Here is a 23,097-nt window from a genome sequence, read left to right as displayed (position 1 = left end):
CCCCCCCCCCCCCAAAAAAAATAAAAGTAAAAATAAAAAAAAATAATATATATATATATATATAAAATAAATAAAAGAAAACTTATACAGACATAACTTCTCCTCTACTCATTATATTTTTGTTAACTCATACTAGTGCACCTTTTTTGTTTCCGGAGGCATTCACTTTTCAGTTGATACTTGTTTCTTCTAACCTTGAAATAAACCTTGCAGAAACTTCAAAAGCAGCACAACTGCATTCCAGATGAACACTATGTGCAGACATTGTTGGCGGTAAGTATCAGGCATATTCTTCCCCGGCTACTTTCAATTTTAGGCTTCTTGTGTGTTCTCAGGACTCTGAACTTACCAGACTTATTTACCTAGGTTATTTTCATCTTTAGTTTTATAGTGTGTCCTCAGGACTCACAATACACAAAGTACTCATGTTTATTGATATATCAAGGATTTTTCTGTGTGAACTGCTTTTGAGAATTATTCTTCGGGACTAAGGTTCTAGATTTTAATTGGTTTACAGATACATGGGTTTGAAGGAGAACTTGAACGTAGAACGATAACCTATACAGAGTGGAATGAATCTGTGACAAATATGGAGAAAAAGGGTTGGCATCCCATAACATTTAGCTATGCAGATGCTGGGCCTGTACAGATCAAGAGAATAAAGGTGTGTATTTGGATGTGTCTAATAATTTGTCATCTCTAGCTTTGGGCATTTGATGCTATGTTCATATCTGGTTACAGTTTCATGTTGGCATAGTTTCAACTAATCTTTCTTTGACTTCGCTTTTTGGTTTTCCTTGTTGACTTCCCCGTTGGTTTTCTTTTGCCGGCTTTGCCTTTTGGTTCTTCATTCCTTTTTTTGGTTTTCTTTCCCTGACTTCCGTAGTTGTTTTCTTTCTTAAAATCTTTTGTTGGTTATTTATTCGACTTCCCTAGTTGTTTGTGTCTTCAACTCTTCTGTTTGGTATATTGCCTACTGAACTGATTGCTTTGTAACTTGCCACCCTTACAATTTTACAGGATATCCGCAATGTTTACTATGAAAGCGAGTACAGGACAGAGTGGTGTCGGAATAATTCTACGCTGGCCCCCTGTTTTCTGATTGCAAGGAAATTCTCACGAGGGGCTGCAATGCGCCTCTTGAGTGAAGGAATAGTTTCTCCATTCGACGCCTCCTCTATAATGAATTTGACACCATGATATTAATCAGTCTCTTATTAGTTTTTATTTGTCATATACTTCGATGAGAGGATAAGTTGCCATTGATAGAATTACAACTTGAGTGTGTCACAACACCTCTAGCTTACTGATTTAGGAAATATACATACGGAAGCTGATCTAAGTATGGTTCATGTAACACAGTACTGTAGATATTTTTAAAAATCACATAACACTGTATGGTTATCTGTCTTGAAATGCTAGGAATTCTATTTTTTTTTTCCTCCTTTTTTCGGTACATAGTGCATTATATTTCGAATTTGGAAAAACAAGGATTGTTGATTTGTGGTGTATGATTTGAGACAGGAAATACCTTTATTTCCAGCTTCCACTATCTTGTGTTCTTTTCCCTTTGTCAATTTTCAACCGAGAGAACTGTTCTCATTGGTTAGATTTTAGTGCTCCAAGCAAGAAGGGACAATCTCATCACTCAGGCCTGATTTAAAATTTAGGCATGATTACTGAAGGCTTTCTATTTTTTGCCAGTACAGGTAGATAACTATATGACTGTTTGCTAAAGCTCTGGTTTGAGAGAAGGGTCTTATTTAATGTTATTACAGTCACGTTTCAACCCCTTTGTGCTGCAGAGCAACGTATATTTTGAAGAGACATATTTCCTGAAGTGAATCCTAACTAATAGACTATAAATCGAACGACATGTTTCAATTTCTTGGCTATCTATAATGATATCAGATTGTTTCTGGCCTTGAGAAAATGACTTGTATTGTTAGCAAGATTAGGGAAATGTCCATACTAGCTGAATACAAATATTTCTATCCAGTTTACTTGTTTCACTAAGAACTTGTCTAGAACACTTTCTAGACTCAAACAAGTTCCTGTTTCCATCCTTGATGGCGCGCTCTGAGCTCCCACATAGAAGTGATTTGTCTCTGTGCTTCTAAAGCAATTTCAGCCTTCTCTCTAGCTTCTTCACAAGTTCCCATACCTGATGTACATTTGTCTGCCTCCTTTTGATATTGGGACACCATCTTTTTTGCCTCAAGCAGTTGCATGTCTGCTCTTCTCTGGTTTTCCACTGTTTCACCTTCCATTTGCTTTAATTCCTCTGTCAAAAGAGCTGTGAAGTTTCTCTCCTCCTCCTCACTCACCCCCAGATCATGTTCCATGCAATCTATGAAACAATAGAGGAAAAAACAGAGACTTAACATTCAAGAAAAGTGGTGATAATAATAACTAGCTTGTAGCAAATAATAGGTACTTGTAATATTTTGTTTGGGAACTCCTTTGTTATTAGGAACAGTGTGCCTTGTAACTACTCTACTGAATATTTTATGCTTATTCTATTTAACCAAAAAAAAAAAGACTAGCAAAAGGGTGAGAAAACTAACCTGTAAAAGTACTCACATTCAAACCTGGTAAGAAAAAAGAGGTGAACCATGTCAAACACTCTATTGAAAACATCTAATATCAAGAGTGTAGCTATGAATTGTTTCATTTGCGTGACATAGAGGTGGATTCAAAATTTAGAGTCAGTGGATTCAAAATACATGTGGTTTACTATAAACATTCCATTTTAGCTAAATCTCAAGATCTAAAATTTAAAGTTAGCAAGTTTAGAATGCACGCATTATGTCATAAGCATACATACTACATATTAGACACATGCATGTGAACTAGTAAACAATTAAGAATTGGAGGGGTATTGTGTTATGTATATACAATACCTTGTGGAAAAGAAGAGTGAATTTGTTGATCATTAGAGCAATCACAAGGACAAGAAGGACAAGAATAATGGGTAGATGAAGAAATAGATTGAGAGAAATGCCAATAGAGGGGTGGACCAACTACATGATAAGCAGTAATGCACAACCCCATAATTAACACCCCAAACATCACCTGCTTTCCACTCCATCTGCTTCTTCCATGTTTATTCATTTTTACTCTCTCTGTGTTTGGATATTTTTTCTCTTTCTTCAACTGTTATGTTTGTCTAATATGTTAAAGAGGTTTTTCAGGATCTTTGTGCTGTGTTTACCATGTTTAATATGTCTTGAGAGGTTTTTCAGGATCTACATAACCAATAATCAGCTCTTTTTTGCTTTAGGTCCCAAAAAATCTAAATTACTTCTTTTTAGATAATAGTACTATATAGTAATACGTAATTCAAATAATTATTATGATATAATTATGTAACATCTTTTTAATCATTTGTTTGTTATCGGTTGTTATTGGAATGCTTACTTTATATTATTTTAGGGATTTTGAAAGGGGTAATCATATGTAGATGAAAGTGGTAGACGTATAATTAACATTGCAATCATTTCCTACTTCCTATTACTCGTATTCACTCGTGATGTACTCCAGGATTGGAATTAAAAGTGCAAGGAAATAAACTCAATTAAATAGAAATACTTCATCGTTTTCCAATTGTCTGTATTGATCATAGAATAATGTTAACTGTAGCCATAATTGGAAGTGGAAACATCAACAATCTCAAAAAAAAAGAAAGTGAATAGACTATAATATCAATTGAATGGAATACCCACGTAGAATCCACACTAGTCCTTTTTTTCTTGGACGATTCACACGAGATGTTTGTGCATTATTAAAAACATCTAGATCAGAGCTAATACTATGCCCAGCAGTAGTAATGAATATAAAACAACAGATGTATAACCAACATAGCCAGTGAGGTTGAAGTCGCGTGGTATAAATAAAGAGGGTTGAACAATATACTTGTCAGTTTTTTTTCATTTAGACGCCGAAACCGAGAGTAGTAAATGTTTGACAATCTGCCACAATGTTTAAACGCATGAACTGAGGTAATGTGTAAATGCTCCAGCTTCCACAATCAGAGCTGCAAGAATTCAAGGTACAATGGTTCTTTCACTAAAATAGGTGCATCAACCTAGTTCGGTTGCTTCTTTGGAAACCCCCTTGCCCCAAACAGTAGATCCAATTCAATCATTTGAACTGCCCATCTCAACCTGTAGCAGTGAAGTATACGATAATCAATATGTTGTACTGAAACATAGCTTAGAACATGAGGTTGGAATGGAGCATATGTATAGCAACAACAATGCTGGCTAATTAGCAGACTGAGAGCAGGTTTTCTTCTCTTCAAGTGTGATTGGTAAGCATATAGCAGGATACAATGGACGAAATGTGCTTACCTAATATAGTAGTGTTAGACCAACTGCTTCTTGATAGAAAATAAGTCTTAGATTCCTTAAGGAGGTCATAGGCGACAAGCATAGAATGACGAGTGACTGCAGGAAGAGTCAGTGGATTGGAGGCAGGAGGAAAGTTGGAATTGAATATCACTGACAACATCTCCCTAGGCAATTCTGACAATGAATTTCACTGACAATAAACAATGGAGCTAATATCAAAAGATAAAGATAAATCAGATTAACACTTGAGGTGAAGAAGATAGTGAAGGGATTATGACTCTTATGCAGACTAGAATAGTACCTTCCCCCTTCACCATCGGTGGATTGGCAGTTAGTAGTTGTAACACTTCCTGGAATCCTTGCTTGCGGTCAGATTAAACTGATATTTCCTTGTTCAATATCTAGTACCATAGTGACATACTGAACAAATTGACATTTACCGTCGAGTATCCCCAATGGAAAAAACACCACGAAGAAGATGTTGTTCATAAGCGCTTATGATATATCCTCTGTGTTAGACATGATTACCCTTTCACTAATCTCCTCACTCAAATTCTTCACAACCAACATTATATCTTCCTGCTGAGGATGAGAGGTTTGGCCCATAAAAAAAGTTGTTATTACTCCATGTAAGTCAATAAAACTCCAACCAGGAAGCTTTTTGAGCCCAAGTTCTCTCATCTGGACCCAGGTCTTACCAACGCCCTCCCACTGGGCCATTGAAGCATAACTATGAGCCAATTGCACATACCTTCCAGCGTCCTCATGATCTAACTCTGAGATTTCTTTGGCAATGACATCCCTAAGTTCTTCCAGGGCTTTTGTTTTGCAAGCATCAAGAATTATACCCAAAGCATTGGCCATTGGTTCTGGAAATTTCATTTTATAGAAGTTGTATGCATCTTTCACCCTACCGGCTCGACAAAGTAGGTCAACTATACATGCACAATGTTCGAGTTCAGGTTCAATCTTAAAATCCCTTGCCATAGTATCAAACAAGTTCAAACCATGGTCCACAAGTCCATTATGACTACATGCATAAAGAACAGATAAGAAAATAATACTGTTTGGTGTAAGACCACTTTGCACAAGCTCCATATACAACGCCAGGGCAGTCTCCCCTTTGCCATGACTGCCATATCCAGAAATAATTGTGCTCCATAAAATGAGATCACGTTCTATGACCCTGTCAAAACACTTCTTCGCACTGTCTAAGTCACCACATTTGCAGTACATATCAACCAAAGCTGTACCTATCTTAACGCAAGGTTCAAGATAGCTCCTTACAACAAGATTGTGGATCCACTTCCCTTGCTGATATGCTCCAATTGAGGCACAAATTTGAAGAAGGCAAACCACTGTTACTGAATCAGGTCTTTGATGGGCTATCCTCATTTCATTAAACAAATGCAAGGCCATTGATAAATGCCCATTCTGGGCATTCCCTGCAACAATTGCATTCCAGGAGACCACATCTCTGTTTTTTATCATATGAAAAACAATAAGAGCTTGCTTCAAATAGCCACATTTTGAATACATAGTGATAAGAGAATTTTGGGCAGGAGTGTCAATGGCCATTCTTTGCCTCAACATATAGCCATGTATAGAAGTTCCTACTTTCAATGAACCTAATTTAGCACAAGCTGCAAGTGCACTTGCTATGGTAGTTGTAGAAGGTTCAATTCTACTACACAACATGCTTTGAAACACTTCAAGTGCTCTATCTGCACGTTCATTCTGAACAAGTCCTGAGATAATAGTTGTCCACAAAACTACATCTTTATCTTTTGCTCGCTCAAAAATCTTAAACGTATAATCCATGTTCCTACATTTTAAATACATAAACATAAGTGATGTCTGAAGATGCACATCTAATTCAAATCCAGCAGCAACTATCTGTCCATGCACCACTTTTCCAAATTCAGCACTACCATCTTTTGCAATTGCGGAAACCAACGCCCCATATGTTTGATGATCAGGCCATGAATTTTCTGACCTCATCCTGTACATAAGCGTCAATAATTCTTCTGTGTTCCCCACTAAAGCACACCCTGAAACCAAAGAATTCCAAGAAACAATATCTTTTTCGTCCATCCACTCAAATAACTTCCTAGCATACTCAATTCTTCCACATTTACCGTACACATTCAACATAGAATTCAACAAAGCAATGTGACCCATAAAACCATATTTTACTATACAAGTATGCAAACACTCCACATGAATGCTCTCTGATACTCCAGAAAGCAGAGTCAACAAGGTAACAGAAGTCGGCTTTATTCCTTCTTGTAGCATAGAATTGTACAGGTAAAAAGCATGCTCAAAATCACCAGTTCGTGTATAACACCCAATAACAGTCGTCCACGGGACAATGTTCCTCTCAGGCATTGTATCAAACACTTTCTGTGCATGCTCTGTAAGCCCAAAAGAGGAATAAAAACTGATTAAGGATGACCCAATATAAGAATCAGAAGAAAATCCATTAACGACCACGTGTTGGTGTAGCAAAAGACCGTGCCGGAGGAGGTTAAGAGAAATGCAGGCTTTGAGGAGAGTAGGGAAAGTGAAAGGGTCAGGAGGTACAGAGGACTTGAGCATGGAGTTGTATGTGAGTAAAGCATGATGGTGGAAACCTTCTGAGGAAAGGCGGTGGAGGGTGGCGTTGAAGGACTTGGTGGCGGCGGCAGCAGCGGCGGAGTGGCGAAATGGCGGCTGTTTTAAAGGGTGGAAGAGGATGTTGAGTTTGAGCTTATGCATAATTCATGGTCACATTCTTCCAGGTTTTTTCTGCGCTGAACTTTTTGTTAAAAATTTATGGAAGGTACACCACAAGGCGCCAATTTTCATATTGGTACTGATCCCTCTCTTAGAAGTTACAATGAGCTATAGTTTATGACTAAATAATACATGAAGCGCCATTAGAGATAAAATATGACTTTACGATTACGTACAGTGACCTTGATAGAAAAAATAAGAGCAACTTTCACATAGCAAACACAAAATTCATATTTGTATGCTATAGCAAAGTTTGCATAATTGCGTTCCATAACAAATATAAATATGTATATTTTGCTATACATATACAAAAGAAAACAATTGTATAATCTGCTTTGGTATACATATACAAAAAGATCAATTGTATAAAGTGAGAGAGGCGAGTGAGCGAGCGACATCTGGGAGAGAGGCGAGCGAGATCTGGGAGAGGGGAACAAAAATATATGTATATATACAATTTTCTCTCGCTTTATACAAACACAAACGCATTTTATACAATTTGCGTTTTTTGTATAGAGTGAGAGAGGCGAGTGAGAGAGCGAGATCTGGGAGACTGGTGAGCGAGATCTGGGAGAGGGGAGAGAGGGGAACGAAAATATATGTATATATACAATTTTCTCTCGCTTTATACAAACACAAACGCACTTTATACACTTGCGTTTGTATAAAAAACGAGAGAGGCGAGGGAGAGAACGAGAGTGGCGAGTGAAATTCATCAGGAGAGAGTGAAATAGCAACAGTTTGCTATGAGGTACAATTAAATCAAACTATATTTATAGCATTTAATTTGAATTAATAGTTTGCTATTATATACAATTTTCCCAAAAAATAATAATTTTATGACTTCACTAATACATAACTAAAATATCTTTGTTTTCTCCTGTTCTATCACGTCAAATTTGCACAAGATATGACTGTTAGCTGCCCTACATAGTTTAGTCGTTTTTTCAACAAGAAGATCAAAGGACCAGCCGACCACGCCATGAGAAAAGTATTCTAGAGATATATCATCAATTAGTACATCTAGACGAGAGTATATCTAATCTCATGACATTATTCAGAACATTTCTATTGCAGCTCAAGACTATGCTCAACAGTAATAATAAATAGAATACAAACGGATGCTATAGGAGACATAGTCAATGAGGACCATAGTCGCATTGTACAAACAAGAAGCTGCGCATATCATGAATGGGAAAAAGTTTGGCTCATGCTCTCTCACTAAAATGGGTTCATCAACCTAGTTCGACTGCTTTGTTGGATATTCCCTTGCACCAAATATAGTAGATCCAACTCGAACATTTGTACTGCCCATCTCAACCTGTAGCAATAGACAGCATTATAAGTATGTTGCGCTCAAACATAGCAGAACATGAGGTCAAACGGAGCATATGTAGAATTCAATACCAATGCTGGCTAGTTAGCATGTGTGTGCTGGTTTCGTTTATTCGATATAGCAGGACACGAGGATAAATATGCTTACCTGATACAATAGCCTAGACTACTCATTAAAAGAAAATATCTTACATAATTAAGGGGGTCATAGGCTACAAGCATAGGTTGATTGGTGACTGCAGCACGAGTCATCAGATTGGAGGTTGGAACGGTATATCACTGATAAGATCTCCCTAAGCAATTATCATGATGAACTTCTAACATATTCAAACACAAAAGAATCAACAACTAATCAAATAAAATTCTACTTTTGTGATACTCAATTTTTCTTCTCTTTTGAGAGCGTCAAATGAATTCTACTTTTTTTTTTTTTTTTTTTGAAACTGGTAACATTCAAATGAATTCTACTTTTAACAACCATCAACTCTACAGATACATAATATCTGCCACAGAAAACAAGTATGCATGGGAAACTGATAGAGAATAGCGCAAATATAAAGGGAAGCCGCATGCACAAAGCAGCTGGCATTCACACAGGGTCCAGGGAAGATCCACACCCCTAGGAGGTATGATATAGACAGCCTACCCTAACATAAGTATCACTAGTTGATTCCAAGGTTCAAACCCGGTCACATGACTTTACCTTATCAAAAGATAAAAACAGATTAACCCTTGAATTGTAACAAACTGTTAAGGGGCGAAACTACAATCCTAGTCTACATAAGTGTCGTAATCCCAAGGATGTGGCCGGGAGCTGGGCAAGTTTATTGTCCAGCAATTAGGCATTATGATCAGACTCAAGACCATTCTAATAACAGAGACCAGTAATGAAAACTGAGTCAGATGTCTAGTTAATAATACTTGGTTTAATTTTTAAAAAGTGATTGTATACGTGGTGCAGTCAGACTACCACATACTCCCGAGAGAACTCATGTTATTCAAGTTCCTTCCAAGCTTACTAATGGTTTAATGTGCTTAGTGACAAGTCAGGTCACTCACAGCAAGTTCAAAGTCGCCTGACATTCCCATTGACAGATCACATTGATCTTCAGATATTCCAAGTGCCTCGCAAACCTCACTTCTACATCTTGCTAAAGTCTGAAACCAAGCATGACAAATAGCAGGATACTTGAGTTGAGGATATAACAATAGCAACCAGGCCAAGAAGAAACAGCAAAGATAAAACCAAAACCTTAAAGTTCTCAGGAGTCGACGTATAATCTGGCATTCCAATAGTCATCAGGCCACAGAATTCAAGATTAGGGCAGTTTGAAGTAACATGTTTCACGAGTTCCAGACACCCATCTGGTTCAACACCAGATTTAGCTGCAATTATGGAATCAAATCATGGTTAATTTTTCCTTCATGAATATGGCAACGTTCACAAAAATAGACCAAATGACTCTTAATAAATCAGAGACATACTCCAGTTACCCACATTCTTCCCCACTTGTATTAACTTGGATAAAAACTTTCAATGGCTTTCTTCCAATGTTCCCAGCCACACGGTCAAGCTGATTTGCAATCTACAGAATGTATTAAACAAAATATAAGAATCTTTGCAAGATGGACAGGGTTTTTGCTAATTCTTTGAACTGTAAATATGGTGTCCAAAATTTCCTTAATGCTGATGAATATACAGTAACCATTCGCAAAAAGAAAACAAATACTCTATAAACTATGTCTGTAAAAGGAAGTCTATACTCACAATATTGGATATTCTACTATAAATATTCTTGTTAGTTGTTAGTGCTTCAACTCATATTCCCCCAAATGTCGATCCCACTCCAATAGCTCCGAATAAATTAAATATGTGCATAAAATACAAAGGCTTCTTATTAAATTCACTTAATAACCCATTTTTTTCTTTTTCTAACTAAACCGGATTTATTTCCTTCTTGCACTCTTCACTTTCGGTACACGATGTGGATGTAGGTGTGAGATCTGTACCAGATATGGTCAAACGATTTTAGATACTTTGACCAAAATCGATCAAGAAATTCGAGATGGATACAATGATTTTTGAAATCAAAACAAAAGTTAGAGTGTAATCATAATTTGGGCATATGTATTTTGTATAGTCAAAATATATTTGTATTAAAAAGTCAACAACCAGAATATGTTCTAAAGATATTTACTGGACTACGAAACTAGTAGCAGAGTCGGTGTTGGTTACCTTTTCATCATCTACAGTCTCCACCATAGCAAGATTTGGCACTCCAGCTGAAAAACAAAGATGAGGAAAAATAAGCTCTATACATTTATATCAGTTGCACAAAAACGTGGCTCAAACTCTTCATTACAGTTATGTCATGCATGCTAACTCAGAAAGGAGATAGAAACTTGTTGTCCATCGTCTGACTGATGTAAGTGAAGGCAGTCTGTTTCACCACATCTGGCATTTTTAAAAATATTTGTGGTATTTAATATAATCAAAATTTGATGAAGCAAGTATGTTATTTCACCAAGATAAAGTTTACAACTCTTGAAACAACCCTTCCCTCCACGGGCTTCACCAGGACGCCAGAAAAAAGGTCTTCTCCCCTTGTTTCTCCAACAAAATTATCCTGTAATCACGATTTTTATGATTTTGCTTCATCCTGAAACTATTTTCATAGAAATGTACATTTCCCCTTACTGGTCCATAAGGAAAAGGATGGGAAAGGAACAGTGAAGGAAGGAAGGAGAACATACTTAAAAGTGGCTTGACTTTATTGCTCTGCAAATTCCCTATGAAATGCCACTCTATATCATCTGGAAGCTGCAATTTACCAAACAATAGCAGTATAAACACCTCATCTGAAACACAATACGTCACATTGTTCCCCACAGAAAATTACAACGGCCCACATAAAAAATAAAACTTACCATGAAGAAATTACTCTCTCTCTCTCTCTCTCTCTCTCTCTCACACACACACACACACACACTAACTAGCACAAAACAAACAAAATAATCAAAAAATAGATACATGACATGGCTAATTCCCAGAAGAATGAACTAGTGCAAGACACCAATTGAATGTAACTATGATGTCCGTGAAAGGTCAAGAATTGGCAAACTTTGAAGCTAGGGAACTTCTGAAGTAGAAGACACCTCAGGTGATTCACACCGTGGAAAGGACAGGAAAGTCCTGCGCTATATATGACAAAGTATAAGGTAACTTGGTAGCACACTTAAGGCATCTTTGCGACTTACTCGAGGGACAAATCAGTAAGGTCCATTGGACAAAGCGGCAATACTGTGCATAAGCAGGTTGGGCTATAACAATAATTCTAAAAGCAAACAATCTCACTCTTGGCAATATTCAAAAAGAAAATCAATTAAGCTACTGGTGAAAAGCTTCATTTTCCTATAAATATAGCGTATCCCAAATAACAAAAACATAAAAACACATGAAGGGCATTTATTTAAAAGATCTAAAATCTCTTAATTTTAATCCATACTTAGCTAAAAACAAAACACAAAGGAAGCAGAACATTCCTATACTAGATACCAGTTAATTGAAATTAACCTACAAGATAGGATTAGATTACAGAAGCCCAAAAATTTGCCTACAGTATTAGTATTGGACTGAACTTAACCTTAATAAAGTGAGTCCTAGAGTCAAATAAAACAAAACAATTCGATCAGCAAACCAATCAATTATATATTTTCTATGCTTAAATTATGTAGCGGCAATCACAAACACGAGTATAGAACCTTTACCTGAGGAGCTTTCTCGATGAGCTCTTTGACGTAATTTTCACCGAAGCAACGCTGACCGGCGTCGTAAACTTGTTTGACGAGAGATACTGGCTTAGTTTTGCTTACAGCCACCAGCCTTACTTGGTCCGATCTGCGGCCACATCGTTCAGCCGCGTGTTCAATCCGCTGAATTACCGACCGTAGTGCCGTCGCAGCGACACCATCCGTGGCGGAAGCAGCAGCCATTCCTGAATCTGACGGTTCCGTCTCCAGCACTGCACTTGATGAATCTTTTTTCTCGCCTTTTGTTGTCGCCTCGTCCACTGATTTTTCTAAATTGTTCATTTCGAATATATTGGGGACATAATATGCAATTCACCGAAATATACAGTTCAACCATACGAGTATTTTATTTTTTTTACATAGAAATTTGTTATTATAATTTGACTAGATAAGGAATTTTAAAAAATAAAATTTAAGTATTATGAATTATGATCTTAAATAATAAAAATTATAATGTATAAAATATTTTTAGATCTTCTAATTTTATGTTATATTAATGAGATATTAAAATTAATTAATTATCAAATTAGAAAAAAAATCTTTTGAAAATACATTAAAAAGAAAAATGAGATAAATAAATTAAAACAAATATTTTTTTAATGTGTTCTTGTACTATCTGTTTGCTGTCACTAAATGAAATCCCATATAAAAGTTTTGGATAAATACTTTGTGGTTTGTTTGTCGAAGGTGTTTATAAATTCAAATTAGTTCAAAATTATAAATTACGTAATTGTTTTATCTTGAATTAAATATAAATTGATTTATTGTTTTAAAAAAAGTTTATATATATTTAAAATATGTGTTAGTCAGACAACTATGAATTACAACAACTTGAATTGATTAAATAGTTCAAATGTCAAAATCAAAAAGCACATCTAAATAACTAAGAAGTTATTTCTAAATTTGAATAATGAATGATTAAGGTCGTTTATTTTTTAGTATCTGTAATTTATTTATTTATATACATAGTAAAATACAATACAAATAAAATAATATTAGAAAAGAACTAGAAATTTGAATTTAAAAAATCATTAATTAATTTTTTTAAATGAAATATTTAAATATGTTCATGATGGTGAAGATGGTTTGCATTGTAATATGGTTGATGCTAATGGCTAGTAATAGTGATGGTGATTTATAGTTGAGACTTGTGATGATGAAGGTGATTGATATTGCATGTAATGACTACCGTGATAGTGGTAGTTGCTAGTCGTGGTAGAGTTGGTTTTTTTAGTAGTTGGTGGTGCAATACCTGAAGAATGATGATGTTGCTAGGAGCTAGTAATTGGTAGTAGGAGTCAGATCGACTACATGCAATGATGTAGTGAATAATAGTGATGATAATGGTAGCGGTTATAATTATGATGATGGATATGATAGATGTGGTATAGATTAATAATTATGATTGACAGTAATAGTTGTGATGATAGAATTGATTAATAACAGTGGTGATGGTTGACAGTGATACTTGTAATGACAGAGATAGTTAACAATAATGGTGATAATTGTGATGACAGAAGTGGTTGATGATAATTGTAAACAGAGTGGTGGTAAAATTATTCACACAAAAATACTTTGAATGATGTTAAAACTTTATTTAAGATCTTAATGATATTAAAATTTATTTCAACATTTAATTAAATTTTAATACAATAGCGTGATATTTGAATCATTTAGATTCATAGCCGCATTCAGCGCCAACAAATGAGGTAGTATGTCACAATCAAAATCCGTCGGAAGATAATTTTGGTATCAACCAAATATAGCCGAGCAAATTGACTAGCATTTCATTCAAACAAGGCCAGAAAGGAAAAGATGAACGTGTATAGTATATAAAAGTCTGCATATATAAGTGCATATGTAACTGAAAAATTGAAGGAAAAAAAAAACTCTATATTTTGTCAACGAAATGAGATGCAGATTCAGGTTAACGGAATTTGACTAGTTGCTTCATTCATATACAAAAACAACATTTAATAAAGTAGAAAAGTTGTTCATGCCTTGTCATTCAACAACTAGCAGATTGACCAAACGTTCAGCTGAAGAAGTACAACTCATTACTAGAGTCTAGAGAAGTAAAACAAGATTTTTTTCACAATCAAAATCACTTAAAAGATAAATGCAAGTAATTGTACACTATTAGTGAATTTAACCTGAAAAATAAGCAAAAAATCTGTCACATCAGATTAAAATACACGGAAAGAAGTAAAATTTATTTACTATGGTAATACATTTAAGTTGAAGTTTTCCCTAGTATTTCTTAACTTGGGTGCAGGCAACTAGTGAGTCAACTCACTCTAGTGCTTCTATACCTGTGGAGTTATACACGTAAAAGTCAACATGTCAAAATTAAGCCTTGCCTAATAAAACTGCAGAAACGGGCTATTCACATAGATTTTACAAAACAAAATCTTGCTTTTATTTATATAATAATAAAATACTAATCCTTCTGTCTCAATTTATGTGACTTACTTTCCTCTTTAGTAGTTCCAAAAAAATAACATATTTCTACATTAAGTAATCCCTCCGTTTCACAAAGAATGACATAGTTTGACTTGGCACGGAGGTTAAAAAAATAAAGAAGACTTTTGAATTTTATGGTCCTAAATTAAAGTTATGTCAAAAGTACAAAATTGCACTTTAATCTTGTGGAAAAAAAGAAAGAGGTCATTCTTTTTTAAACAGACTAAAAAGAAAAGGATGTCATTCTTTTTTAAACGGAGGAAGTAACAATTTAGCTATAAAATATCTATTTTACCCTTAATGAAATAATTTATAGTCACACAAATTTTTATTATTCATTTTAGACACACAAGTTTTAAAAGTTTTGCTTTCTTTCTTAAACTCCGTGTTGAGTCAAACTACCTCATATGGGACGTAGGGAGTACTAATAAACATGTTGTGTTCAAGGAAGTGCCTAATTTTTGTAAACTATTTGACTTCACATATGTCATCTTAGGTAAGCCGTGAACAAAGAACACTCCATTTTCTAGGAAAAAACACTAGTCAACTAGTTTCATTTCCTCTATAAATACTCTTTCAATTCCTTCTCCAATTTCCATCCAAACATTTCAATTTTCTCTCAATATTGCATTCTAATATTTTTCATCCAATTTACAAGAAGCCATGAATTGCATGAAAATTTTCATTTTGTTTGCCATTATAATGGCTATACTTTCAATAGCCTTATCAGTCGATGAATTAGAAGAAGAAATACTCGTAAAAGATGAGAATGAAGTTGAATCATTTGAAGTCCCTTTGAATGAAACTGATGAAAGTTCATCATCATCCATTAATCGAGGGGCGGCTAGTCGTTTTCTTCTATCACATAAATCACATTATCAAAAATCGAAAATAATACATAAACGTGTGACATGTAACAAGAACCCTAGAATTTGTCGTTCCAAAGGTAGCCCGGGGCCATTTTGTTGCAAGAAGAAGTGTGTAAATGTGTTGGCGGACAGACAAAATTGTGGATTATGTGGGAAGAAATGCAGGTATAATGAGACTTGTTGTAGAGGGAAGTGTGTTAACACTTTGTTTCACAAGAGGCATTGTGGGGGTTGCGGTAACAAGTGCCAGCAAGGAAGTTCTTGTGTCTATGGAATGTGCAGTTATGCAAATTAAAGGACGATTAAATTATTTATTTGGTTCTCTAGAAATTAATGTTCAAATTATAGTATTTGATTCTAGGCAGTGATTCCTTTAATTTATTGCATAGCAAATTAAAGGATATGCCACATTATAAGTTGTTTAATTTGTTTCATTAATTCTTCTCCTCTAGAACGGTTCCATTTTTTTTCACATAAATTGTACACTTAATTATACATTGATGACTAGAAGTGTTTCATTAACATGGATTATTATCTATCGATAAGAAAATGGACATTGGTCGTGATTCAACACCAAAAATCTCAAAATCATATATAGAGCACATTGCTCAATCTCACACCGACGTAGGATACTATCACTAAATTGGACATCTAAAGAAATTAATTAATTTACATCTTGACTCTAATACCGTATTAAAATGCATAATCATTTCATCAAAAAAAAATTCACACACTTCAACATCTTTTACTCCCTCCGTCCAACAATAATTGTCCAATATACTTGTTCAGTTTAGAAAATCAAGAGATAATTTGTTGTTTGTGTCTATTTTACCCTTACTATTAAATACTACTAATTATCATCTACCACATTTCTCAAAGCATTATAATTAATAAAATCAAAGGATAAAATAGTAATATTACCCCTATTATTAATTATTTTTTAAGAGTTGTGTCAAGTCAATAGTGGACAACTATTGTTGGACAGAAGGAGTATATATATCTTAGACATTTTCCGAGGCAGGAAAGCAATAATTATTCAATGGTCATGTTGCCTAAAATTTTAATTTGTCACCGAGCCTATACATAAAACAACAATATTACGTATTTGTAAAGTAGCAAATACGTGGACCGTGGTGTGCAAGTGTACTAAGTATATTTACGTTTCACAAGTAGGAAATTTTAAAACTCTAGCCACCTTCTTTTACTAGGTCCAAGAACATCACAAGTATGTTGAGCACGTCACTTAATTAAGAATATAATTAAGTTTAGGAAAATAAATTGCAATCTGGAAAATTGACGTGTTATTACTTGGATATATAGTAGTAGTTACACATCTAAATAATAATAAAGTATAGTGATTATAATAACTTATTCATTTGTGATAACATAATTAATTAATTACAATGCAATTCCAGCTAGTATCATATTTGATTGCACAAGTATAATTTCAATTTAATTCATATGGATATGTAAATATGTTTTAATATGTATCAAAATATACGTAATAAATAAGAAAAAGAAAAGAATTTGAAAAGTGATTTACTAATTACATATGTGTAATTTCTACAAATTGTTTTTGTGAAAATATTGTGCAGTATAAAAATTGAATTGGGAATAATATTGTGCAGTATAGATTATGAAGTCTACAAAAAACAACATTAAATAAATCAAAGGTTCTGCATGCCTTGTCATCCAACAACTAGCAGATTGACCAAACGTTCAGCCGAAGAACAACTCATTACTAGATTATAGAAGAGTTTAACTTTTCTATTTTTAAAAAAACAGAGTAAAAGAAGATTTTTCACCATTAGAATCACTTCAAAGATAAATGTTCACGATAATTAAGTGAAATAATAACCTGAAAAATAAACAAAAAATTACTTGTCACGTCGTATTAAAATATACGGATAGAAGTAAAACCTATTTACAATGGTAATACATTTAAGTTGGATTTTTTCCAAGTATTTTTAACTTGGGGAGCAGGCAATTAGTGGGTCAACTCCTAATAATTATAGTATATATTATTATATTGCAAGTCAAAAATGTATACGCTAAAAAAAAGTACGTACGCTTTGGTACTTTAGTGCTTCTATACCTGTGTTATGTATAAAAGTCAACACGTCAAAATTAAACTGTTGCCTAATAAACTGCAGAAACACTTGGTGCTTCCATTCACATAGATTTAATTTAATAAAACAAAATCTTGCTTAATTATTTAAATAGGATAGATTAGTTTCAAATTGGCAACTAAATGCGGATGGCTTTAGTATAAAATATGATTAAACAAAAGGTAATTTTGAACACATTTTGTTTAAGGAAGTGCCTAATTGTGGTTAACTATTTGACTTCACATATGTCGTCTTATAAAGTTAGCTTTGAACTAAGACCACTCCACTAGCAAAAATGAGTCAAATAGTTCCTCTATACAATTCATTTAATTTCCATTATAAATACTCTTTCATTCCTTCTCAAATTCACATCCAAACATTTCTCTCAATATTTACATTCATTTCATCTCATAATATAACAAGTATTAGCCATGGATTGCTTGAAAATTTTCTTTTTGTTAGCCATTTTAATGGCCTCATTCACTATACTTTCAGTAGCGTCGTCATCAGTCGATAAATTAGCAGAAAAAATGTCCGTAAAAAATAACCATATGGTTGAATCATTTGAAGTATCTTTGAATGAAACTGATGAAAGTTCATCATCTATTCGAGGGGTTAGTCGTTTCCTAGGACATAAATCACCTTATTATTACAAGTCGAAAATCATACAAAAAAGTATGAGTACATGTAACAAGAACCCTAGAATATGTCGTGCTAAAGGTAGCCCGGGGCCATTTTGCTGCAAGAAGAAGTGTGTAAACGTGTTTGCAGACAGGCAAAATTGTGGATATTGTGGGAAGAAATGCAGGTATAATGAGACTTGTTGTAATGGACAGTGTGTTAACACTTTGTTTCACAAGAGGCATTGTGGTGGTTGCGGCAACAAGTGCCAGAAAGGGAATGCTTGTGTCTATGGAATGTGCAGCTATGCAAATTAATTAGAGTACTATTCATAGAATAGAAGTTATAAGGACGATTAAATTATTTATTTGGTTCTACAAATTAATTACTATTTAATTAAATTAAATTTGATTGTAGGTAGTGATTCCTTTTATTGTGTATCAAATAAAGGCAATACCAAAAGATCATAATGACAACATTATTTATGAAATCATATGAGATTATATTAACGTATTACTGAAATACAGCAAGAGGCAGCGTGAACCATAATTAAATAAAAAGGGGTTACGAAATCAAACCCAACCAGTTTAATAACCCGTTCATTCATGAGTTCAACTCATTTCAACCCAACCCATTAAAAGTTGGGTTGATATGTAACGTAAATTGATTTATGAGAAATCTTGTCAAAATATTTTTAGATTTTTTTTTTTTTTACAATTTGATAGGTTATATATAGCCTTATAGCCATAATAAAGAAAAGGATAATTTTATAGGTACTAAAATATTTTAAAAGACCAAGTAAACCAATTAAGCTTAGTAAAAATTGGGTTGGGTTGAGTCTTGACTCGTTAGGTAACCTATTTTGACCTAAGCAAATTTGAATTGGGTTAGGTCTTAACCCGAAAACATCCCTAACCCATTATGACCCTCCAACCCAATCCGTCCAATTGCCACTCCTAAATAAAATTAAGGTACCGTCTCTGGATAATCTTTAAGTTAAAAATGGACTAAGAAGTTTCTAATTTCAAAACTCGACCTCCATTTACTAGGTCCAAGAGCATCACAAGTATATGTTGGGCACGTTAAAGTAACAACTTGCGCTCTAAAACCTCCCTCTCAATTACTAGGTCCGGTCGTTTGGATGTGAAAGAATCAAATAACACAAGACATTAAGACCTTATTTTTTATATTTAAATAAGTGTGTTTGCATATAAAACTTTGAACCTAACGGCCGGCTTAGTAACCTTTTGGAATGGGGATCCCCGTTGGCAACAATCACGATAGTAGTTGCGGAACTGCTGGGTCAGGACAGGAGCGGAAAGCCACTTATTGTGTTTTAACTTATATTCTTTGTGTGACTCATTTAATTCATGTGCGTTGAGATTTTTCTGTCTCGCGGGCAAAATTAATGTATACAAGAAGGGCTTAGGCAGCAGTAGATTTAGAAATCCAATAGCAGGGAGATGTAAGTTATGACTTGTGATTTATAGCATCTAAGCATAGCTAAGAAAATCAATTAAGTTTGGAATATTAACTTGCAGTATTTAATCTGTCATAATAGGTATCAAAGCTAGGATTTTTCACTAAGGATATTCACAATGTAAAAAAGTACACATACGAATGAACCCAAAGAAATTCAACATATAGTTAATATTCAACATGCCAATGCGCACAGCAGCACGCAGCCACCTAAGAAAATTGTGATCAGGACCAAAAAGAAGAACGAAAGTTCAACTCCGATCCACTCTATATATGTTGTGTCTAATTGACTCCTAGAAATTAATTACAATATATATATATATATTATGGATATCTTAAACATATGTTCTTGTTTAACATAGTTAATAAATAGAATTGAGGAGGAAACCAATTTGTTAATTAGTAGCAGCTAGTTAGGACAAATTAAACTCATATATAGAGCCACTATGATTAATTTGAAAAGTGATCTCTTAGGCAATTGGTTAACCCCTTGAGATGCAGCCATGAACATTAGTTCAACATGTTTCCAAAGATAACAAGACTTCAAATCAATAATCATAGACAGATTTAAGATTTGAGGTTAATTTTGCTGTATATACCTCCATTGACTTTCTCAACAAATATATAGGATATTTAAACCACTAGCTATTACTGATTTCTCAACATATGTATAAAATTTAAAGTTTATAGGTTCCGAAGTTTGGTGTATATAGTGGCGAATTTAGAGGCAAAAAATAGGGCATCGGAACCCGTGGTCTTTTCATAAAACTAGATATTTTATGTATATATATTTTCTAAAATTTGGATGATATTATATTCTGGCACCCATACTATAAGAAGTCACATGGTTAAATGTTGAGCTTTTGACCTTGAGGAATAAGGATCAATTCCCACTTAATACATTTTTATTTGGTACATCCATGTTTAGATCAATTCACACTTAATACATTTTTCTTGGTGCACCAATATTCGAAAAATCCTAAATTTGCCTCTGGTTGTATATACTCATGTCCATCGACTTTCTCAACAAATATACATAGAATTTGAAGTTTATAAGTTTTGACCTATATTCATCGACTTTCTCAACAAATATATGTTGGGGTTTATTTGCCCTGATTTCTTACCATAAATAGGTTTTCCTTTTAGGAAAAGGTTTTAATATTTTGAGTAGTCATTTTCTTGTAGGAAAGGTTTTAGGACTCTATAAATATAGGCTTGTTCCTTCTAACTTAATCAGCATTCACAATGTAGTCCTAGGGTTTTGAGAGTTGCGGTTATGGAGGAGAATTTTGTGTACCTCCTTGTATTCCGAGTGAATTGGTTGAGGTTGTTTCTCTCTATATTTTGTACTCTCATATTTATAGTGGATTGCTCATCTCTTTTGTGGACGCGGTAGGTCGATTGACCGAATCACGTTAAATCTGTCTCTTTTGGTGTGTTTCTCGTTTGTCTTATTACTCATGGTCTTTCGAGGTTTGATTTGCTAGCTTCCGCATTACACCTGCTTATATTCATCGACTTTCTCGACAAATATATACTACCTCCGTCCATTTTTAATTGTCATAGTTTCCTTTTTTATAGTCAAAAGATAAGTACTTTGACTAACATTTTACGATGCATTTTTTCATCATATTGATATGCAAAAAATTGCAATTTATAGTACTTTCGGTATAGTTTTTGAATATCTAAGTTTTTTGTTTAAAATATCGAATTAATGTAATCTAATTTCACTTTTGGAAATTAGTCAAATTGACTTTCGAAAAGCGTAACATGACAATTAAAAATGAACGGAAGGAGTAGGATTTAAACCAATATTATTGGTTTCCCCCTTTCCATGCTAGCAGCTCCTCCCATGACTATGGTTTTGCTTTTCTGCATCGCCAAGATTGTCTCCAAGTATCTTCTGTTCTCCACTTTTTTCTATTTTCTATCTTATGTTAACTAATTGTCCAAATATCATTCTACTCTTGAGCCAAATCCTTGAAACCTAACCTTATTCAGGGAACCAATTCTGTTTCTTTCCCGAAAATAATGCACAATGATTGAGCAACATTCAGTGTCCGTGCATATTTTCAAATTTAACGTTTTACTTTATTCTTGATTATATAAGTCAAATATCACTATACTCAAATCCCAGTTATATTAAGTGTTACTAAAGAATAAAATTTGCTTATATCTCTCAAAAAGTCAATCATCCAAAGCTCGTGCAATCACGTCTATTAATGCTCCCTTAAATCTTAGCCAAAATGCTGACTAAATGTTGCAAAAAGAATTAGTCTCAATGTTCTATATCATCGTGGGCACCACCTTTGTCACACCCTAATATATATCTAACAATTTTCCATAGTACTTACCCTCTATCTCATTTCCCTTACTCATCATGGCTTCTTTAGCACTTGTACTTACTCTTCTTTTATTGGGTATCTCAACTTTACAAGCCGAGTACTATGCACCAAGTAAAAACTATGCACCTTCTACTACTAAAAAAACTATGAACGTGATCGATTCATGTTGGCGTGCCAAGTCAAACTGGGACAAGAATCGCTATGCATTAGCCGATTGTGCTGTCGGCTACGGCAAAGCAGCTATCGGTGGGAAAAACGGTGCGATATACGTCGTTACTAATCCGTCCGACGACCCGGTTAACCCTAAACCGGGTACACTAAGATATGGTGCAATCCAATCTAAACCACTATGGATTATTTTCAACAAGGATATGGTTATAACGTTAAAGAATGAACTTATGATCAATAGTTACAAGACTATTGATGGAAGGGGTGCAGAAGTTGAAATTGCATATGGACCTTGTATAACAATCCAACATGTTAGTCATGTGATTATACATGGGATAAGTATACATGATTGTAAGCCGGGGAAAAAAGGTATCGTCCGGGATAGTCCGGTGCATGCCGGCCATCGTAACGGCGCCGACGGAGACGGCATTGATATATTTCAATCGACCCATGTTTGGATCGACCATTGTTATCTTGCACGTTGCACCGATGGACTTATTGACGTTATCCATGCTTCTACTGGTGTTACCATTTCAAATAACTACTTCACTCAGCATGATAAAGTATGTCTACCTTAATTTTCTACTTTGGATGTGTTTGATAGGGAGGAAATTTTTTAAATTTTTTTTTCATGTTTGGTTGATTAAAATATTTTGGAGAACATTTTTTTTTTTTTGAGAAAATAAATTTCTTAAGAAAATGACTTTTCGAGTGAGAATAGTATTAAAAAAACAAGTTTCATGATCAAGTGACATTTCGAGCTTAACCCCCC

The 23,097-nt window shown here is 34.4% G+C and overlaps 6 protein-coding genes across 10 annotated transcripts in view; 3 read left to right on the top strand and 3 right to left on the bottom strand.

The window, feature by feature from the left end:
- Positions 1-1,549, top strand: part of LOC102578773 (uncharacterized) — an 8,321-nt gene extending 6,772 nt beyond the window's left edge. For both annotated transcript variants that reach the window (XM_006348089.2, XM_006348088.2), the window contains 3 exons: positions 214-273; positions 518-664; positions 1,021-1,549. In XM_006348089.2, the coding sequence (XP_006348151.1) occupies positions 214-273; positions 518-664; positions 1,021-1,200 (387 nt within the window). In that variant the 3' untranslated portion in view covers positions 1,201-1,549. The remainder of the gene's footprint in view (positions 1-213; positions 274-517; positions 665-1,020) is intronic.
- A 493-nt stretch (positions 1,550-2,042) lies between these two features.
- On the bottom strand, positions 2,043-3,104 carry LOC102601038 (uncharacterized). Its single transcript, XM_015309055.1, has 3 exons — positions 3,076-3,104; positions 2,584-2,591; positions 2,043-2,350 (listed from the first exon to the last, which is right to left on the bottom strand). Exons 1-3 carry the CDS (start codon positions 3,102-3,104, stop codon positions 2,043-2,045), a joined length of 345 nt encoding a protein of 114 aa, XP_015164541.1.
- A 574-nt stretch (positions 3,105-3,678) lies between these two features.
- LOC102606306 (pentatricopeptide repeat-containing protein At4g04370) lies at positions 3,679-7,279 on the bottom strand. 3 transcript variants are annotated; one of them, XM_015309087.1, is made up of 3 exons: positions 4,654-7,279; positions 4,353-4,561; positions 3,679-4,166 (listed from the first exon to the last, which is right to left on the bottom strand). In XM_015309087.1, the coding sequence occupies exon 1, from the start codon at positions 7,107-7,109 to the stop codon at positions 4,848-4,850; it is 2,262 nt and encodes a 753-aa protein (XP_015164573.1). In that variant the 5' UTR covers positions 7,110-7,279; the 3' UTR covers positions 3,679-4,166; positions 4,353-4,561; positions 4,654-4,847. The 3 variants fall into 3 exon arrangements, with proteins under 3 accessions (XP_015164573.1, XP_006348147.1, XP_006348148.1); XM_006348085.2 differs by having other exon boundaries at positions 4,353-4,542; XM_006348086.2 differs by lacking the exon at positions 4,353-4,561.
- An 831-nt stretch (positions 7,280-8,110) lies between these two features.
- LOC102605962 (proline synthase co-transcribed bacterial homolog protein) lies at positions 8,111-12,576 on the bottom strand. Of its 2 annotated transcripts, XM_006348084.2 has the most exons (7): positions 12,231-12,576; positions 11,217-11,283; positions 10,699-10,745; positions 9,961-10,048; positions 9,715-9,848; positions 9,522-9,620; positions 8,111-8,448 (listed from the first exon to the last, which is right to left on the bottom strand). In XM_006348084.2, exons 1-7 carry the CDS (start codon positions 12,552-12,554, stop codon positions 8,368-8,370), a joined length of 840 nt encoding a protein of 279 aa, XP_006348146.1. In that variant the 5' UTR covers positions 12,555-12,576; the 3' UTR covers positions 8,111-8,367. The 2 variants fall into 2 exon arrangements, with proteins under 2 accessions (XP_006348146.1, XP_015164572.1); XM_015309086.1 differs by lacking the exon at positions 9,522-9,620.
- Positions 12,577-18,102: 5,526 nt separating this feature from the next.
- LOC102600685 (stigma-specific STIG1-like protein 3) lies at positions 18,103-18,680 on the top strand. The gene has a single exon (XM_006348146.2). It carries the CDS (start codon positions 18,144-18,146, stop codon positions 18,648-18,650), a length of 507 nt encoding a protein of 168 aa, XP_006348208.1. The 5' UTR covers positions 18,103-18,143; the 3' UTR covers positions 18,651-18,680.
- A 3,512-nt stretch (positions 18,681-22,192) lies between these two features.
- The window catches only part of LOC102600354 (putative pectate lyase 2), a 2,583-nt gene continuing 1,678 nt past the window's right edge, over positions 22,193-23,097 (top strand). Inside the window, exon 1 of the mRNA XM_006348145.2 lies at positions 22,193-22,888. Within this exon, the coding sequence (XP_006348207.1) occupies positions 22,193-22,888 (696 nt within the window). The remainder of the gene's footprint in view (positions 22,889-23,097) is intronic.

Source organism: Solanum tuberosum, unplaced genomic scaffold (assembly GCF_000226075.1).
Source record: "Solanum tuberosum cultivar DM 1-3 516 R44 unplaced genomic scaffold, SolTub_3.0 scf00099, whole genome shotgun sequence".
Lineage (NCBI taxonomy): Eukaryota > Viridiplantae > Streptophyta > Magnoliopsida > Solanales > Solanaceae > Solanum > Solanum tuberosum.
The sequence above is the reverse complement of the archived record's forward strand: the minus strand, read 5'-3'. Positions and strand labels throughout refer to the sequence as shown.

Bases quoted from the DNA above. Each gene is read 5' to 3' on its own strand.
- LOC102601038 (XM_015309055.1), bottom strand. From the start codon at position 3,104: ATGGAAGAAGCAGATGGAGTGGAAAGCAG.
- LOC102606306 (XM_015309087.1), bottom strand. From the start codon at position 7,109: ATGCATAAGCTCAAACTCAACATCCTCTTCCACCCTTTAAAACAGCCG.
- LOC102605962 (XM_006348084.2), bottom strand. From the start codon at position 12,554: ATGAACAATTTAGAAAAATCAGTGGACGAGGCGACAACAAAAGGCGAG. The intron at 9,621-9,714 runs GTTTTGGTTTTA...GCTTGGTTTCAG, and splicing joins CGACTCCTGAGAACTTTAAG to ACTTTAGCAAGATGTAGAAG. The intron at 8,449-9,521 runs GTGAGTGACCTG...CTATTGCTACAG, and splicing joins CAGGCGACTTTGAACTTGCT to GTTGAGATGGGCAGTACAAA.
- LOC102600685 (XM_006348146.2), top strand. From the start codon at position 18,144: ATGGATTGCTTGAAAATTTTCTTTTTGTTAGCCATTTTAATGGCCTCA.